The 21337-nt window shown below is 30.6% G+C and overlaps 1 protein-coding gene across 1 annotated transcript in view; it reads left to right on the top strand.

The window, feature by feature from the left end:
• Nucleotides 1-664: 664 nt before the first annotated feature.
• LOC103266460 (sodium-driven chloride bicarbonate exchanger) overlaps nt 665-21337 on the top strand; it is a 42855-nt gene continuing 22182 nt past the window's right edge. Inside the window, exons 1-5 of the mRNA XM_008064096.1 lie at nt 665-732; nt 1430-1590; nt 7362-7550; nt 16662-16753; nt 17727-17816. Of these exons, the coding sequence (XP_008062287.1) occupies nt 665-732; nt 1430-1590; nt 7362-7550; nt 16662-16753; nt 17727-17816 (600 nt within the window). The remainder of the gene's footprint in view (nt 733-1429; nt 1591-7361; nt 7551-16661; nt 16754-17726; nt 17817-21337) is intronic.

Raw genomic sequence — 21337 nt, 5'->3', positions numbered from 1 at the left:
AGGAGCTCAAATCATTCTACAAAAAATATGTCTACACACACTGTGCTGTCCATCGATACTGGACTGGATTAAAAAATGTGGTACATATACATGATAGAATATTACACAGCCATAAAGAAGGACAAACATATGGACTTCACAGCAACTTGGATGGATTTAGAATCTATAATACAATCACAGAAACAAAAAACAGAGTACCACATGTTCTCACTCACAAGCTCACTCATTTACCATAATACTATAAAAAAGGGATTGGCAGTAGTGGGATACTGCCAGGGTGGGGGTGGGGACACAATATCAGTAAGGTGACCTGATCTCATGCCAGGCAAAGTAGGGAGCAAAGGGAGGCAAACTTTACCTGTATGATGTCCACTCATACACCTGATCCTGAATTGTACCCCACATCTTTAAAATAAAATGTTTTTAAAATTGTGAAATGAAATTGGTCAGGATTAGAAAAAAGTTCCTAAAAGGATGAGAGATTGAGTGGTTTATGCCAGAACAATAAAATAATTGGTTTCTCTTTATCCTTTCCAGTTATCTTGCTTATAGACAATCCCACGTATTCCTATTCATCTCACTTCAAGAAGGCAGTAGTTTCCTGTTTAACATTATCATATCAAGGTTTTTCTCCTATCATTGGTCTGGCAGGCTCATCTAGGGAATGGAGTCTGATCAATTCTCATATATTCAGTCCCTAGGAAGTGACCGCTATCACTTGCTTTCATCCAAGTAAGCCTAATTAGGATTTTTCCTAATTAGGGGAAACTGCCAGGGGAGGAGGGGCACACCTCATCAACAAGGGTACCTGCATAACGAATATTTGTATACCTAATCCTGAATTGTACCCCACATCTTTAAAATTAAAAAAAAATTAAATATTTTTTCTATAGGCCTCAAATTATACTAGCATAATGAATATTTATATACCTAACCCTGAATTGTACTCCACATCTTTAAAATAAAAAAAATAAATATTTTTTTCTATAGGCCTCAAATTATACTAGCCTCCCTAAAAATCTAAGGAGAAAATTATCAGAAGAAACAAATATTCTTGTTTAAGACCTACCATTAAAGTGATTGTTCTTTCCTTTTCGTTTTCAATTACCATTAACCATGGAGTATATTCTCTTTATTAATTGTACAAAAGATTTACTAAAATGTGTCTTTAGAGCTAGACAAATTAAAAAAATAGCAAGAGTTTTTCTTTGTTTTTAATTATCTTTCACTTGCAATAATAATGCTAGTTAAATGGAATTTAAGTGAAATAAATAAAATGGATTGAGATAACTTTAATGTACTTCAAAAACCTATGGAACCAAGAAGCAACATGAATATATTTCTATTTATATCTTTTACTGTTAGAATGAAGGATCATTCATCTACAATATAATAGGCAATGTGCTGATAATACTTTTTATTTGTATAGGTGGTTGAAGTTTGAAGAAGATGTGGAAGATGGAGGAGAAAGGTGGAGCAAGCCTTATGTAGCTACTCTTTCATTGCACAGCTTGTTTGAGTTGAGAAGTTGTATTCTGAATGGAACTGTGTTGCTGGACATGCATGCCAACACTTTAGAAGAAATTGCAGGTATATATTTTTCCCCTTAGTTTATTTGACTCTCATGGGTACAGCTACTTTTTATTACTCTCTTTCCCTTATAATTGCATATATATGTGAGTTTTGGAAAACACAATTCTCATGATTAGCCTTCATTTGAGATAAAAGAAAAATCGAATCTCAGAGAAATACGGTCGAGTTTGTCAAAGGCAAGTCTAGGACAAAGACCTAGATATCCTGACTTCCATTCAGTATTTGTTTTTCACTATCATATTTAGACTGTCACCATTAGAAAATTGAAGGTGAAACCCTTAAAGCTACAGATTCATTTTCCAACATTTACACATATGAAAAAATGTTGGTTTAGAACAAACACAAAATAATGTGACCATTTATTTTAAACTGAATTAAAACTCTTGAATTCTGGAGGAAACCAAGTGATTCAGTTGAGATTTGTTTTAATTTAGTACTATAGCCACTCGGATGAATGATTTGTATTAGAATCCTACTATGTCTTATAGCATAGACAGTTATACTTAGGAAATGTGTTACTGTTGCGGAAATGAAGTCAGAGAACTCATATCTTTTGATCCGAAAGACAAACATATTTTCGTAAAAACAAAATAATACAAAAACAGATACAATACTAATACAGTAATGAGTTTTGAAAGCATGTAAATGAAATGATTGATGGATGTTTTAAAAATTAAAGCAAAGAAAAGACAGTTTAAAAAATTCCTAGTTTGGGGGGAAAAATAAAATCTATTCCATGAGATTTTTTTTGTGAAGAGAGACTTCAATATTTTAATTATGTTGTAGAGATAGAGAAAGAAAAACCTCCAAAACTCTGTGTGTGGTTTTAGATCTCACAAATAAGATAATAATGTATTAGAAAAATGATATATCTAATTTAATCTTAGAACAGTCCTTTTAAGTAGTTGTCATTCTCATTTTTCAATGAAAAAATAGAAACTCTAAAATTTTCATGGTCCAGATTTCATCCAGGGCCTCTAACTTTAAGCTCAGAGTTTTTTCTATTACACTACAACTGCTCTCTGAAGAAAAAGAGATATCTTGAAATGGATATCACTCAAATTTTGATGGCATATTGATTACTTAAATTTTTTTTTATTTGGTCATTGTTGTTGATAGTCATGTATACATTGCAATGTGTGTGAAAGGAAAACTAAGTATTGAAAAATAAATGGTTAACTTAGAAATTAGCAAACCTCTTAAGAATCCTGAAATAGTAGCTGTCCATCTCGATTTCTTAACATTACATTATAGGGTCTTGTTGATACCCAATAAACATTTTAATAATTTAATTAGGAATGAAATGGCTGGACTTTTCATAATACTTTGAAGTTTGAAAAGCTGTTACATTTATACATTATCTTTTTGATGCTCAGACCTGTGACTTTGTGTTATTACTGTTATCCGTATTTCATAAATAAAGAAACTAAGGAACCTAAAATTCAGAAGGTTGAAAGTGTTGCCCTAAAGAATTTACTTTTGCTGGTTAGCTCAGTGGTAAAATTATCTTTGAAAATAGATTAATTCGAGTAAGTTTTGAACCAGGTAATGAATCTGTTAAATTCCTCAATCTGGCAAAATTAGCTTCAAAATATACCCTGTATACTTTTACCAGACTTTAAATTTCTTAAAGTAAGTAGTTTTAAATGCCTTCCTTAGGAAGTTATTTCTATGAGAAAGTTTTCTCCTAGTAATTTGCCTAAAACTGTATTCATCGTATCACCTTAGTTCAGTTTTGTTATCTAAAAATATGCTTCTTTTTCTTAGCCATGCCCCTCATCCCCAAGCTCAATTCTGTAGAATATGTGAAGGTTAACTGTGTTAAATCTAATTTTTTCAATTAAATTACATTCTCTAAGTTTATCCTTACAATGAAAGTAGTTCAACTGAAGTCTTGATGTCCCAAATGCTCTTTAGTATTCTCTCTGTTCTTCTAATTAGTATGTATCTTTCTGACTCCAAAGTAGCCCAACTTGAATGTCCCATTTTCAGCATAGAGCAGCCTGTAAAATGACATTCAGAATATATCAGTAGTTAGAGCTAACATCACATAGAAAAATATGATTATAATTGGTTTTGTTTATCATTGTAATAAACAATGTTATTACAATGTTAGATTCCTTAACAATAATTAATAAGAGATTCCTTCTCATCGAATAATTGTAACTTGATTTTATTTAAAATACAAGTTATTTATTTCTGCCTTCAATAAAATCTCATTAAAACATTTTCACTATAGCTTGTAATTATTTTTTATTTTCTACTATTTTCACTTTATTAAACTTGAGCTGCACTACTGAGTAATAAATATGTTTTCCATTTTTAGGACTTCTTATTTTGCAAAGTATTTTTACATCCATTATTATATTTTATTATTATAGCAACTTATGAAATAGGAAGGAGGCTATTTTTCCCATAAACAGATAAGCAGAAAGTGCTATATCAAAGATGACATTTGCAGAAATGAAAATAATTTCTTTTGATAATCTATAATTATAAATGTTGTTTATAATTATAACTGAAACTTTTTCCTTACCTCTCATTTATCATTATCTTTCTATATGTTAGGCAGTTACTAACAGGTATTAGTCACTAGTTTCAATTTTTCAAAAGCTAGATCTAACAGTTTACCTTTAAGGCTTCTGATTCCTACTAGTTCATGAAAGCACAAGCATTAGTGTTTTTCAGATATTTCTATAGAAGAATATGACCCAGATATTTTATAGTAATGATCAAGGATTTTTATATCAATGTTCTGATACATTTTTAGCAGACTCAGATAATTTCTTAAAGATATTTTTGTAGACTTAGTGGCAAAAATTTCTTTTGTTTCTGGCAGATCTGTCAAGAATTTTTGGTATAATTAAAGTAGGATTTTCTTTTGAATAAAGTTAAAATATATCTACTTCTCAGTGTTTCAGGAAACTCAATAAATTTAAACTTCATCTTTCAAAATATTACTTAACCTTTAAAATCCAAAAATCTCCAGATATATTTTCTTATCATGATTTACTCTGATACAGAGATTAATTGTATTATAATATTTATTAATTATATTCATGCAAATCACAGGCAATTTTATGGTCTATGTTAATCTCTTTGAAATTAAGCATTATAAAGATTAATGATAGAAATGTTCTCTCAGTAGTGTATATACTTTAACCTAATTCTGACAATGGGAGTTAGGAAGAAATTAAAACCAAACTAAAATTAATACCCGTGACAAGTGATCAATCTTTGTTGTTTAAAATCTTTCATTGAAGGAAAAGTCCACAGTTTGTTCCACTGAATGAATTTGTAGATTTGGGGATATGAGAATAATCATATATTTTTTAACATGCCTATTCTATGGTAATCCTTAGTCTGAAAATTATGTGTTCTGTGGTAGTTTATGTCTTTAGTTCACACAATCCTGTTAACACTGGCAACCAAACCACAAAATTTAGAAACTTCATATTCCCCTCTCCTCCTATTTATATGATAATCTTTAAAAAGTCAGAGATTTATATCAGATCTGCAAAATCTCATGATCTCTAGGGGCTTTCACTCAAATAGATTATGATAAAATAATTACTTGATTAGTATAAACAATAAATTTTCTACAGCTTTTTTGCACCAATGTGACTAATTTTTCTAGAGCCTGCTTGGTATTAGAAGAGTGTGACCTATTTATCCTGTTGTTTTTTTATTTTTCTGTTATCATCCAGATCCTAACATTGTGCTTTGACAGGCTAGATTGTATTATTTAGGTTTCACAGCCTGCTGAGATTTTAGGACTTGGTGCTGGGCCCAAAGCCATTATAGTCCATTATCCTTTCCTACTTTCAAGTTAATCCCGATATATATTGAAGTGGTAAAGAGAGCAAAGTGATTATTGAATCAGATTCCCTTTGGTACTTAAATCATACCCCGGTTTGGGTTATATTTTTAAGCAAAATGATTACTTTTCCAGTTAATCAAGATATTATTTGATACAATTATACTTTGGAGGAGTTCACTGCATATTTCTGTGTGAATAATGAACAGAAGAGTTTTTTTTAATTTACTTTTCCTTACATAACTATCTCAAATAGAGAACTTATCTCTGAAAAACTGTAATGTCCGCTACCTGTGGGTTTTGTAGTGTTCAATCCTGAAAATAAAATTGTGCCTTAGTAGAATTTAAAAATCATAAACATGTGCAGAGTTTTTAATATGATTACTTTTGATTCTAGTTAGAATACCAAAGTGGGGATTTATAACATGGCTTTCAGATGGAACAGCCTTATAATTATATCATACTGGTGTTTCAATAACCTACTTTACAACTTCTATTATGAGGTATATAATGTATTTATATACATTTTTCATCTTAGCAAGGTTTCAGTGTAATATCATATATATTGATAATTTATTAGTTACATTATTCCAGATTAATTCAGGGGTGTTATAATTACTGATCTTCAAAGAACTTTAAAATAGATTTAAACATTATTCTATAGTATCACGCAATTTCAGAATGAGAAGGGACCTTTGAGGTAATTTTAGTGGCTAACTTTCAGACACATCCTGGGTATCTATTATGGCTGACTCCCAAATATTTATTCTACCTCTTTCCATTATAAACAGAAAAGTGATAGAGCAAGCCATACTCCTTGAGCCAAAGATTGCCTACTGCCTGATTTTGTAGAACTTTTGAGCTAAAAATAGTGCTTTCATTTCACGTGGTTGAAAAATAATAAAAAGGATATTAATATATTCTTATGTGAATATTTTGTGAAATTCAGATTTCAATATCCATAAAAAGTTTTATTGAAGCTTAAAAATAGTCAGTTGTGTACATGTTATCTCTGGGTGCTTTTGTGCTACAAAGGTAGAGTTGAATAGTTGTAGTAGAGATCATATGGCCCACAAAGCCTAAAATATTTATCATCTGGCTCAGCTCGGAAGAGCTTGTCTGGTTTAGATAATTAACTCTAGAGTAAAGGGCAGTTTTGATTAGTCTAAGTCAATCATGTGAATCCCATCTCCTTTGCCAGTGATTGGTTCAGGCTGGGTAGCAATAGGTCAGTTGGACTTAGGATAATTATTAAGAGAAAGTCACAAGAGACCAATATATTTATCACTGGATATGAAACAAAGACATATATTTCCTTTTTGCTGCTGGAAGCCACCTTATGACTGTAAGGAAAATTAGCCTGAGGTTACAGTTTACACTAGAGGAGAGGAAGCTGACAAAAAAACCCACAGAGAAACAGAATAAGAACTAGTCTAACTTTTGCTATTTCTGTGATGTATGCCAATAAAATTAATTGTTTTGGCTAGTTGGATTTTTTATAGATGGACTTCAGCTCACATAAGGAGGAAATGAGGAAATTATTCTGTACTATATAATATTAAAATATACATATAAAACAACTTTTCAATTTCAAACATACCTATTAATTTAATATTACTCCCACAGTTACTTCTTCCCACTAGTGTGAATAATATAGAAATAAAGAACTCTCTTCTCAATGCAACTATTTGTAAAATAATACTGCATAGAAATTATATATTTGAAATTGAATGATTTGTAATGAAAATTTACAAGTCTTTCTTGTGCAACATTTTTATAAAGGGAGATAGATTTTTGTTTGTAACACCATAGAGATTTTTTAAAGAAATTGTTTATATTTTATGATGAATAATGTTATTTAGAGCTTGCGTATTTAGACTCAGTGGTTCGCTACTGACAGATGCAGGGTGGGAAAATGAGCTTATCTCTTCTTCCTGGCATTTCTCTTCAGATATGGTTCTTGACCAACAAGTGAGCTCAGGTCAGCTGAATGAAGATGTTCGCCACAGGGTCCATGAGGCATTGATGAAACAGCATCACCATCAGAATCAGAAAAAACTCACCAACAGAATTCCCATTGTTCGTTCCTTTGCTGATATTGGCAAGAAACAGTCAGAACCAAATTCTATGGACAAAAATGGTAAGTGTTTCTTTATTGTGGTCCTTATTTATGTCTACTCTAAAATATTGAAGTGCTTCTAAATCTTTTAAAATGCTTTCTTTGAAAATAATTTTTTGAGAATGCTATTGTTATAGGATAATTTTTCATATGCATAAATTGTCTTATTATCAAACATCAGATTCTAGAAATTTTAACAAGTGTTTTAAGTCTCCTGAAATGTTCATGACAAAATGCAAAGAAAACTGTTATCCAATGAGAACTTATAGATTTGAATGCAGCAAGCATTTATGGAAAATTTATTGCATACCAAACAAGGTCTTAGTCTCTGTCTCATAGCTCGAAATTGTAATGCAATGCTTTGAGTTATGCCATAGACGGTCTGTTAGTTAAAAGAATAAGGAACTTCATCTAGTGTTTATGGAAAAAGACACTGGTTTCATGTTTCTGATAGTCTACAGAGTCCATTAGAGATAATGATTGAAAAGACCAGACAGTGCATTGGTTGTGGCTCTGCATATATTAAGCCCGATTCAAGTTTCATAGGCTCATTGCTGTTTATAGTACAGCATCTTCAACATTCATGGAGCAACCCACTTACCATCCTCACATACCAACATAGATGACCACCACCCTTTCCTAGCAATCATGACTTACTATGATTTATACTTCAGACTATTTTATCTTTCCCGTACTTTTTGTACTCTCCTTGCATCCGTTTAACCCTTCATCATTTGCACTAAGGAAGTCACTTAGAAATCTCCTATTATCATCCACCCTTCCATTAGTCTCTTGAAGGAAAAAAGTTTCCATGAAGATGATGAATTTATTAAACTTCCACCAGCTATAAAAGTTTCCAGTTATAAAAGATAAAAATTAATGAAAAATATTTTTGAATGCTACTGGAAAGACTCTGATTTCCACAGCTGGACTGAAGCACATATATTGACAACTTGGAATATTATGATTTCACTTTTATCTTAACAAGTTTCAGAGATGCCTTAAATACAAATGTATGAAAATGCATTTTCTCCAGACTTTGCTTTATATGGGAATTTTTACTAGTTTTCATACTACTGTATCAAATATATGCAAATATAGAAGAAGTGATTTAATAAATAGATGAAGATTATGTGTCAATTTGTCTCAGAATATAGAACTAGTTTTTTTTTTTTTTTGAGTTGGAGTCTACTGGTGCCCAGATGGAGTGCAGTGCCGCTCCCCACTGCAACCTCGCCTGCTGGGCCCCGGTGATCCTTCCGCCTCAGCCTTCCGAGTAACCGGAATTACAGGCACGCGCTACCACGCCTGGCTGATTTTTTTGATTTTATTATAGAGATGAGGTCTCGCTGCCCGGGCGGGTCTCGAACCCGCGGGCTCAGGCAATCCACTCACCTCAACCTCCCAAAGGCGCGGGATTACAGACTGAGCCACCGAGCCCGGCTAGAACTAGTTTTTAATGGCAAATTTATTTTAGAAATCCTTTTTTGATTTTTAAGACTGTTCAATGACTGCATGTGTCATTGTTATATAGCTGTAGCTGTAAATACAGTACGTTCACTAAAAGTGTTATAAAATGACAAAATTTGAAGCACACATTGTAAAAATGGAACTTTGTCTTCATTTTATCACTTTTACTGGAAATCAGACAGTAAGATATATGTCTATAGGAAAGATATGCCTCTTCAAAGAGGCAAAGATCTTGGGCTGTGAACTAGTTACAGTTTATACCTCAAATTCCATTAGGGACAAAGTTTACTATATAAATAATTTCATTGCATTCTCTTTTATTGAAGAAAGAGGGTAGATAATTTATTGGTCTAACCATTTATTATAATATCATGCAGAGCTAGATATATTGTTCACTACCTTAAATCTCTATTAAGCTTAAGAAGAGACAATAGAAGTATAGCCATGAATCACAAATATACATATAGATGCAAGGTTTTCTGAGAGTCTGCTTTTTATCTTATTTAGGAAATGGCCTAATTTTCCTGAAAACTAGAATCTGAATGGTTCTGAAGTGATTCTATCACCATCTGCACAATCAGCCTTTATCTGAACACATACAAATCATTTCAAGGCATATATAAGGGTAATAAAAACTTGGAAACATTTCTAATAAGATTCATATACCCAATTAAGTATTGTTGTAGCGTGTGTTGTCAGAGTAGTTTTCTAAGCCTAGGCTTATAACACCTCCTTATGACTCTGTTTTGCTTCCTCACTCACTTTGCATAATTATGTGTGTTGAGAATTCTGAAAATATGTATAGACTTCACCAATTTAGAAATAAATCTCCCATCCAAAAGTGAAAAAAAGTGTGAAAGACCTTTACTACTAAGGTTCTCATTTACTCATGAACTCTAAAACCTGAAAAACTATAGATAAATAAACAAGTTGAAAATAATAGCCATACATACAAATTTGACATTTTGTTCTAAATATGCAATAGAGATTTAAATTGTTTGTGAAATAGTACAGAGAGATGCAAACAGATTTTAAAATATCCAAAAGAGATAAAATAATATTCTTATTATTTAAACAAATATCATCAATAAAATATTTTTTGCAAAGAGATCAAGTTTTTTTTTTACATTTTTAATCAATTTATTTTAAAGATGTGGGGTACAATTCAGGATTAGATAGATAAGTGGTCATTTTACATGTAAACTTTGAATCTCCCATTGGTCCCCAGTTCGCCTGGTTTGAGAACATGTACCTTTATTGATGTAATATGCTCCCCCCTCCCCTGGCAGTTTCCTGCTACTGCCAATCCCTTTCCTATAGTATTATGACAAATGTTCAGGTTCCACTTATGAGTACATATGGTACTCAGTTCTTTGTTTCTGTGATAGATCACTGAGTATATAAAAAAGATTATAGAATAGGAATTAAATAGGCCAAGAGTTTTCTAGAAACTTTAAAGCAGAATACATTTTCCTTCCCAAGCACAGGGATAAAAATAAGTCTTCTCTCCTTGAATGTGTTTTTACTTTGGAGGCAAAGCAGTTGAAATTTCCTTAAAAACAAACTGATACTTGTGTAAAGAAGTCTGAAAGAATCATATAGAATAAGGCTTCTTCTTTCTAAATTAACTTGTTTCTTGAACATGCTACCTTGGTAGGACTCCCAAGGGTTACACATTCACACTTTGTATTTCAAATGTGGCTCTTCCTCCTTTTATAGATTAGATTAACAAGATCGTGTATTTCCTTGCTCCTCTCCACCCAAAGTCTACACTCTTTTGTCTTGTCTTTGTTTAGTGATTTGTGATACTTTGTTAATCTCATCTCTAAATACACTAGTTTACTATTTTGTGTAATTTCTTTCTTGGTATTCTGAATTTTCTTCAAGGTTAAAATGCAGGATGCTATGGATTCACTATGCATTTTTAATGCCACCATGCTGTGTTTAACTTTCACTTTTCATTAAGCATCAAAACTGTGAGAATTAAATGCCTGAATCTGATGTTTCAATAAAAAGTGACAGTTACATTTGGCAAAACAGCAGACAAAATAATAGAAAAAATAATGTCTACTTTGACATTAGAACCTTGAAAAGGATATGAGTGGGAAAGAACTCAAAATAAATATATCAAGAATGTTCAAATAATTCTTTGAAACTAGAAAAATTTTCTAATGCTAAAAATAAGACTTTTGTGTTAAGTGATTTACAAAGCAAAATATATCAGTATCTGTGCTTATCATTTAGGTCATATATTCAATTATATTCTGAGACTTTTAGGTTACAAATCTATTGCAAAATTTTACTACCCTTGTAAATTATATTTTTGAAAATAATTTGGGATTTTTAGTTTCCTTAAATATATGATATCTTTATTCTACCTTTACTAATGATTTCTGGTTTTTTTCCTTCACATATCTTTTTTATCTCTTAATTTGAATACTATCCAGTTGTACTTTTTATTTAGGATCTCAAAAGGAGTAACAGAGCAGAAAGTCTCTAATTTATTGGTCAAAGTCATGGATTTCTGAAGAACATTTAGTATTTGAAGGATAAGATATGAGTTCACTCTTTAGGCCTGGGTAGATTTCCACCCTTAACAATGTACATATATGTATTGTGCATGATTTTTATTTATGGTTTTGGAAATCAGATTTATTACCTTATGATCACTTCTTTTACAAATGCTGTACTTTTTATTTTCAGATGCATGATTGAATACATAAGAATATCCAAGTTTAAAATTTATCCTCATAATGTTCTACCTTTGCAGAAGAAAATAAAGCTAGAATAATAATTCTTACAATTGCTTGAGAGAAAAACATATTAAAAGATTTATATATATGAAATAATTAAGCATTGTTTAATAAAGATGGTATTTTCCACCATTTCAAGAAAATTAAGATGACATTGTTGACCAACTCATGGGTCTTCTCACAGGCTGTATTGTTATTACTGAATTTTGGAATGTCGAGACTAGATTTTAACAGCAAACATATTTCTAGTATGGTATGTTTAAATTGGCTATTTCTTATATTACATTAATTATTTTCAAGCATACTAATTTTTCTCCAAGTCTAATTATGTGCATACTTCTCATGTTTTTGAAGTGTAGCTCACCTAATCAACATTTTCTGAATATTTAGCCCTTCTTTCTTCATGTTTTCTATTCCCATGAATAAATGTATTATTACTCATGTATGTAACTTTGTCATTCATCTTTATATTTCTTTATTTTGCTCTGTCTTGTGTCTGTCTCTAACAGGCTCATCTCATCTCTGTACCTCCCTCATCTCCTACCCCTTGGGTACTCTAATTGCGTTGAAGGTTTCTGAGGTAGTGTAAACCAGCTTGGTCTTGAGGTTAATAGTAATGTACCTCCATGTCTTCATCCCAGTTTCCTTCTTGTGTGCATGATTTACAGAGGATTAAGCAGTAGCAAATAATGATACATTTACATAATATATATTTCTATTGATTTGAATTTGGCCAAATATAAATTTAAAAGCTGCTATTTTATAATGCATATGTACATAAAGAGAATTATAGGTAAAGACAAATGTGTTAATATACTACTCATAAGGGTTTTTGAGAATATTCAATTGTTTCGTTTAATGAGGTGCTTTAATGATACTGACATTAAAGTAATGAAATAGTACTTTTGATATAACCTCATGTTCCTCCCGCACAATTTTAGGATGAAGGAAATGACTTTGCCACTCTCACCATAGACAATGGAAAACTTATGGTTTAACAAGAAGAAAAGTAGAACTTCCATTTTATAGTTAGTAGTTTCTTGAAATACTCTCAATTTTCTGCCATACTTGCCCACATCTTTTATAACTTGCCCTAGAAAAATATATGACCTATAATAAATTTTTGTCTGACTTGTATATGTGATCCCTACAAGGAAGTCCAGGAAAAATATCAATTCATGACTCAAAGGAAAGTAACTCAGGTGCCAATATGAATACTCTATAATATGCATCTTAATTGGTGAGATGTCAAACAAATACTAGAATTTCGATTTAAAATGAAGAACTCTTTGAGTTTAACAAGTTAGAAAATAAACATATGTAGTAAATAGTGAAGGATGATATTAGATTTCTCAAATGTTTACATTTAAATAGTCATAGACACCAATTAATGTTAATGATATAAACTTTTCATCAGTTTCTAAATAATTTACCCTAAGTGTAGTAAGGTTACTAAATTAATAATTTTTTATAGTCATCTTCATGCCTCAAAATTTGTTCGATATCATAATAACAAAGGTAATTAAGCATTCAATGACATCCACTTATAGGAAATATGAATTTGGGCAGTGATCAGTGAACAAAATGAAGGTGACATAAAGAAATAAGCAAAAGTATTTATGTTTGTAAATGTGTCATAGTGATTAGAAAAATTATCATATGCAATTAAAATTCATAAAGCTTTCATTCATATATGAGTGCTACATTCTAACTTTTGTCCTGGAGGGGAAAATATTATAGCAAATTCTTTGTTATTCTTTTAGGGAACATATTGACTTCTTGTTGAAGGTAAAATCCTGTACCTGAAAATTGTCATTCTGTGAACTAAAATTGTCCTTTTGTAAACCACTTTAGACATAAACAAGAAAATAAGAGATGCCCTTTCAAATTCTGAATTTATTGATCTTCTTATATAATAGTATTTAAGTTAATGAAATTCATTTAATCCTATAATCTTCTTCTGAAAAGTGGTAATAGTGTAAATAAACTAAATAAATATGTATTTAAATAAAGATTATAATTGATAACAGAATTATGAATATTATTTTAATGTATGAGGTTTCCATTAGTGCTATGGACTAGAATTCTTTTATAAGAATTCTAAGTTTTAAGCTTTTTAAAAAAGGCTTCTGTGTTTTCAAAATAATGCAAGCCAATCTTGTTAGTTTAATTTTTAAATAATATGTAGACATTGTTCTATATTCTTAAGTTTTCAAAACTGCCTTGATACACATTTAATGTGTATTGTCTCACTTTAACAAATTAATGTACATTTTTAAAAATAATACCAAGATTTGAAATGCTATTTAAACTTTGCAGGACTATTGATGTTCTTATAGTATTTACTAATATTTACTACTATTATTTACTATTCTGAAATACAAAGATATAAAATTTGTGGTTTATACTTCCATATTATAGACTGGGTAATTTTATGCTTTTTTCCTGTATTAGTGTACATTCCATGCATATGTCTAGAATATAAAACTAGCAATGAATTTACTGCCACCTAGTATGTCTACTGCTAGTCAAATATTCTCAATAGGTCACTGTCAATATCACTTAAGATATTTATAAAAAAGAGTTTCTAAATCCCTTCTTGATTGTCAACTTTTAAGGTAATATTTTATACAATTTTTATTTTAGAACAAGAATAGCATAGAATAATACATCTCAAAATATATTATTACATATAGTATGAATATATTAATTATTAAAATTATTTACAAGAGGAAATACTAGTGCTAATGTTTTAAATATACTGCTTGAGCTGAAGGTAATTTATGAGATTGTCTGCTTAAAGTATATAAATGTAAACATACGATTCAATTTCTTCACATTTTAAGTTTCAGTGTATCTTCTATAAAACTCAGTATCTTCAAAATTGATAGTTTTGCACTGGGTTGACTCTCTTTTTGGATGTGTTTGCTGATAGAATTAAGTAATCATTCTTCTCTAAAATTTTATAGCACATGAAATACATTATTATAAGAAAACAGATACATGTTTATTTAATTTTTCATGACTTAAATTTTACCAATTTTACAGAACATTCAATAAATTTTGGTTCAAATATATTTAATGTTCTAACTCAAGAAAATATAGGGAAATGATGTGAAACTGGTGATTGAAGACATCTGTTAGTAGCACAAATGCATTATGTAAAAGGTTTTTAAAAATTGCAGTTATTTTGAGAATGGTAAATTGGCTGCTAATGAATAGTTCACAGTCATAGCTGCACATTGTAGCTAGAAATGGGAGAATGAAAATAATGTATATAGTTTGTCTGACATTATTCTGAAGTTTATATATCTCCCTGGAATATTCTATAAACAAAATTTGTGAACGTGGTTTGTTTGTTTAAACATTTTATTAATTTATTTATAATTCTTTTTAATTTCAATACATTTGGGGGATATAAATAGTTTTTGGTCAGGGCTTTTAGAGAACACCATCCCCACCTGTGCACGTTTTATCCCTTCACCTCTAGCTTTACCAGATGATTTATTTTACATTGCTTAGTGAAACCAGTGAATTATTTAAGTTCTAGAAGAATCTTTTACTTTTACTTTTTGATGATATAATAATTTTGAATCATAAAAATATCGCTGTTAATTAATGGCCCTTGCCTTTATAACTTAATCATCCAAAAAGAAAAATTATAGTACTATTGGGAGTAAATAGTGTTTTTAATCACACTTGGTAATTTTTAGGTAACAAGGAATAAGTGGGTTTCCAGGAGAAAATTTAAAGAAAAGAGGGGTTTTTTTGTTTTGTATTTACTCTAGGAGTTTAGATAAGTTTGATAGAGATTGTATTATAGTATATTAGAGTATTTGGTGAAGATGACACTAAAGGTGAACTTAGAATAAAATTGAGATTTAAGTAGGAAGAGGGAAGAACTTGACAGAGAAAGTACTTCCAATGTCTAAAACTGATGAGAATAAAAGCACTTTGGAGCCACTGTGTTATGATCATAAATATGGTCAAGGCTTAAACTTTGGGCTGCCATTACTTATCTTACAGCAAAAATAACAGTAAAGATGGAGAGGGCTTTTTTTTCATTTCATTACTAACTATGAACAAATTTCAAATGATTTGTGATTGCAAAGAATATTTCATATTTAGTTAATTATTGAATTTAATCATTTCTAGCCATTGCCAGATTCTCAGCTCTACTATCCATTTAACTAATATCATTATCTTCCCTGTAATAGGGAAAATAACAACTAAGAGTTAAAAGTTTGGTTAGTGTTAATGAAAAACTAATGCAGTTTATCTTTTCTTGTATCACAGACTAATATTAGTATGCGTATGTTATAGAATAGTCACAAATATAAAATTATGTTCAGTGTTCATATTGTTTTAAATAAAGGTATTTCTGACCCTTATATATTTATTTGAATCTCTTACATAGAAATCTCTAAAAGTTGTTGCCAAAGAACTTTTGCTCATTGGTTTGGCTTTCTAGATGCAACAGAAACTAAAAATAAACTGTGTAATTTTCAGATAAATATTCGTCTTTTTAAATGCTTTACATTTAAACTTTTTCAATCTGAACTTAAATCTTGATAGAGATCTATCTTGTCCTTTTTTATACACCATTAATTTTGGTTAAATCTAGAAATCAATGATGATTCAAAATCATTGTTATATTTAGATATTTTTGTAGGCGATCTTTTTAAAGAATAGCATTTTAGAGTTTTTATCTGAAAGCTGGTTTAAATTTTTTGATTGAATTCTCCCATTTCTATCTGATAAATAAGAATTTTTGCATTAATATAGATATTTATATTCACTCTTTATGCTTACATCATAAACTCATTAAGAATTAAAGTTCATATTTCACTCACTATGTCTAGAACTATGTAAGTAATTGTTTGTATTCTGTATTAACAATCTCTTTTAGCAGGTCAGGTTGTTTCTCCTCAGTCCGCTCCAGCCTGTGTTGAAAATAAAAATGATGTTAGCAGAGAAAACAGTACTGTTGACTTTAGTAAGGTAAGCTTTTCTCCCTCTCATATAAAAAAGCTGCTAAATTACTACTAGAAATTACTACCCATCTTAATAGGTGTTGACACAATATTTTGCATGTACTTTTTTGTTTCTTAAGTCAAAGCTTGATATTATTATATTTAATATTAGCATTAAGTCCACATTTTGCTTATTAATAAAAAAGGAACATATAAGTTTTATGCATAATCTTCAGGTTTCAGCCACTTGGTATAATGTAACTCTAAATAAAAAGAATACTAGACATCACATGGAATTTAACATAAGTTTAATCTATCATTTACAAAATTTTGCTAGTTTTTGTTCAGAATCACTTTTCCTCTATTTGTGCAAAAGCTAATCATATAAAGAAAGCTTCGTTGTCACTAATTCAGAGAGAGGCATTAGTGTAAATAAATACTAGAAGGACAAAGTAAAACTGAACAGAATTTTGAATCAAAACATATTAAGGACTGACTGTGCTGAGGGATATATCTCATTGGAGACAATTAAAATGAAATCATTAACTTGAATGTATTCTAAGAAAATAATGAGTCAGTGAAAATAATGTGATTTTGCTTAGCAGCTTCCTGACATTGTATATGTGCCATCGTAAGCTATGGCAAAGTTACGGTTGAATAGAAAAGAGGAGGAGTTTCAATACTGGGAGAAAATAAAAGAGGGTCAGCAATTCTCTTTATCTGAGTGGCTGAAACAGTAGTAACTCAGAGTAATATTTTAATAAAACTCCTAGCACTGGCTATGATGGTAGTAGTGGGAGAAGGTGGGAATGGGAGGCAGCAGTAGAGGAATTAACCTGAAACAAGATTAATAGTGAACAGCTCCTTGAACCTGTTTCAAAATCCCTCTGACAATGCCTAAATGACCTAAGTCTAGTTATGTGCATGCTCTCCCTCTGGTGTCTGGCGGAGTCTCTGTGGGGCATGGTGTACCAGCTTAAGTCTGTTAATTATACGTGCAGGGACTGGGAGGCCAACAAAAGGGGCATACTAGTCCATGTGGGATGAAACAAAGGCATGAAAAAGGACCTCCACACCAGCAAGAGAGAGAGGTGAGGGCATACTCGGCTATGTTTCTACAGTGGTTCAAAGCTCATTTCACTGTATGGAGGCATGTGATTCGAACATTAAGTCAGTTCAAATGTATTCCATCTGCCACTCTAAAAACTCTCTTTTTAAAACATTACATCTTCATTCATCTGCAAGTTGGAATAAAGTTGCCACAAACTGCCACACATTTAATTTCTGATATTCTTAATTTGAAGCACTATCTTAAAAGCAGTGACATAACAAGTTGCTTATTTATTTATGCAAGCATTAACAGTATTACAAGGACATATTTAACATCATCAAAAACAATAATTGTGAACCACATACCTTATCTTTCCAAATAAATTACTATTAAACTTTTAAAAAAACAATATAACCCTTATACAATGAATTTTATATCTCAATATGGTTTTACTTTTAGTTGTATATACCTATCTTTGTAGCCTTCGAAAATGTTTCATCACATATGAAAGAAAATGAAGACTGCCAATTAGAGACAGTAGTCTTATCTTCAGGTCCCCCAAACAGTTAAAACTATAGAAGAGTGAAATGTAGATGTTCTTTCTTTTAATCCTTTTCTTTCTCAGTGCATTTCCATTCACTGGCCTATTCTATCTTTTAATAGGCAAGTTAAATTTCCTGAGTCCTCTACTTAGTGTTAGCCAGCTGTATTCCTCAGTCTCTTGTTTCTAGCATGACACATTGGAAAGAATATGGCTTTTGAGAAAGAGCATGAGATCTTAAATCTTGACTCCAGAGTTTATATACTATCTGATCTTGGAAAGTTTTCTGTACTTCAGCCTTCTCATTTGCAGAATAAGAATAATAATACAGTTTTGTTGGGAAGATTTAATGAGATAATATAGAGAGAGAGCCTGGTGCTCAATAAAAGGTGGTTACTCTTATTATTGTTGTTAATATTAAAAATGGTAGTATCAAAAATAAATACCAGACCAGAATTTAATATGTTTTGGTCTCCATTGTATCTTTAGTGTCTTGAGTAGTGTTTGGGATGTGACTATTGAATGAATCCTGCATAATTCAACATAATTTAAGCCTTTAGTTTTAGAATTAAAACAGAGTAACACTTCTTACTTTATAACCTGAGAAGGCAGAGAAATAGGGTTTGAAAAGATCAATTGTGATTCATCACTATGAAAATAAATTTTAGTGCCAGATTTTGCAGGTGCATGACTTAAGGTTTCTTTTTTTTTTAAATCAGCCTTATGATTTTAGTTTGGTAGTGAATTTATCAGAGCTCACCTAGTCTCCAGATTACTTTGTTTATTTAAATATTTTAAGTTTTAATATGTAGTATCCAAAGCCCAGTCAAACTTCGAGATGCTAAGGAAAAAAGGTCTTTATCATTTCACATGATTTGATCATATATTCTATATATTGAATCTACATATTTTTAATTTTTCAGTGACTAGACTTGTCAGATTTATTCACTTAAAAATTATTTAGGACACAACTTGAATTGTCAGGTGTCAACTTTCTGTAATGCTTTAAAAATCACATGTGTATCTGCTTTTCAAAACACTGTGTATCTTTGTTTTTCAAACTGAAAGTAGAAGATGGCTATTTTTTGTTGGTGTTGTTTCTTCATTTCAAGTGACCCAAAGAAGGCTTCACATAATTTTCTATGTAGAAAGAACTTTCTAGCCTTAGTGCATGAACCATATTACAAAGTCTTATTAAATCCTAGAACCATAGGAAATCTTAGACATCTCCTCATTTAGTCAACAAGAAAGCTGAATCCCAGCGAGATTAAGAGAGCTACTCAAGATCACTGACTAGTTAGTGTCAGGACACCATTTCTCCCCAGAAAATTCCTATTAATTTTCTTGTACTTTCTCTAATGGGCTTAAGATGTAAGCTTTCTTTCTAAATTTCCATCTGTTTTTTCTTCAACTCTTAGTGTGTGGTTTACCCAGAAACTTTCAGTTTCACCAGAGTCTTCTATCTAATCTGGTTCCCTAGAGATGTGACCATTTCTTGCTCACAACTCAAGTACCAAATGCCCCCCAAAAGAATATTTGCCTTCTTAGCATAAAGGTGGGATCTGGGGAGCCCAGAAGCATAAGTGTGATTATAGACCCAGAAGAGTATGGCTTGATTCCTTCAAGATCCCATTCAGAGGACCAGAAACTTCCAGAATGTCTTCACATTCATTCCAAATATTTGAGCCTACTCAAGGATTATTTCAGGATGCAATTCAAACTAGATCCCCAGAAATGTTTTAAGTAGTTATAATTTTATAAGAGGTTAAATTGTATTTATGTATGATCTTTTGTCATATTAGAAGGTAGTTTGGTTGCCAAATAAGGTTCTTTATGAATTATATAGTATCAAATACAAAAATGTAGGGCTATCCCAGAAAGAATATAATTATATATCCTACATAATACCATAATTAGATAACATATTTTATAATTTGTTACTCCTCAAATATATGACTACTCCAAGAATAATATAATGTAATGAGTATAATATAATGGCTTACCCAGATGTATGTTATATAACTCTAATCTATTTGCTCATCCTGAAATTAAATTCTGTATATCTTAATGTTTTCTCTAAATAACAGGTATCAATGATATATTAGGTATTATGTAATTTTAAAAATCATGTGCAAGGATCACATATTTCCTTTCATAAAATTAAACTATTTTAACATACTATGTGCTTATTGATTTAATTAAATTTCATCTTATAACAGTTATGTCTATGGTTGCCACCTGCCTCAGGCACAGATTTTAATAGTTAAGACTATGGCATTTGTCAAGCATTAAAAGTGTTTAAAGAAAGTTTTGCTAGGTGGAATTTAAATGTCAGGTATTATCAATATAACTTGTATTGATGATCAATTATGGATTTTCTTTAAAATATATTTTCATATTCTAAGTTTTGTTACAGAATATTAATATTGTATCCCTGTTCTTCCCATTGAAGGGGAAAATATATTGCTTATTCTTTTCAACTTTGAAAGATTTATGTTTTTCTCACAGGGCTATTCCCTTCTTAGGAATTTTTGCATTATAATGAAAATGTAAATCATGACTAATTTAAAGCGTTTTTAAAGTATGTTTTTCTCCTAGGTAGAAAAATACATACAACCATACCACAAAAAATTCCATAAAATGAAATTTTACTTATTAAAGTAAACAAATACTTTTGTTATTATAAATTAAAAGATTAGAGTCTACAAAAGCAAAATATTTGCCATATAATTCAGTTTACATACTTTACGAATTTACACATTTATTTTGGGGTATATGTTTGTGGACTAAAACTTTAGAATTTGTAATAATTGTCATGTATTTTATTATTTTATTTTAACAATGTGGGGTATAATTCAGGGTTAGGTATACAAATGTTCATTATGCAGGTACCCTTGTTGATGAGGTGTTGATGAAACTCCCCTGGCAGTTTCCCATTACTAGACAGTTTCACTTTGTTAAATCATTCTTCTTTATTTAAAATAAAATATTTGTTTTGTTTGATTTTTTGATGGAATATT

The sequence above is a fragment of the Carlito syrichta genome, unplaced genomic scaffold (genome assembly GCF_000164805.1).
Source record: "Carlito syrichta isolate Samal-C Ts95f unplaced genomic scaffold, Tarsius_syrichta-2.0.1 Scaffold307189, whole genome shotgun sequence".
Lineage (NCBI taxonomy): Eukaryota > Metazoa > Chordata > Mammalia > Primates > Tarsiidae > Carlito > Carlito syrichta.
Note: the sequence above shows the minus strand (reverse complement) of the source record. Positions and strands in the feature narration are given on the sequence as shown.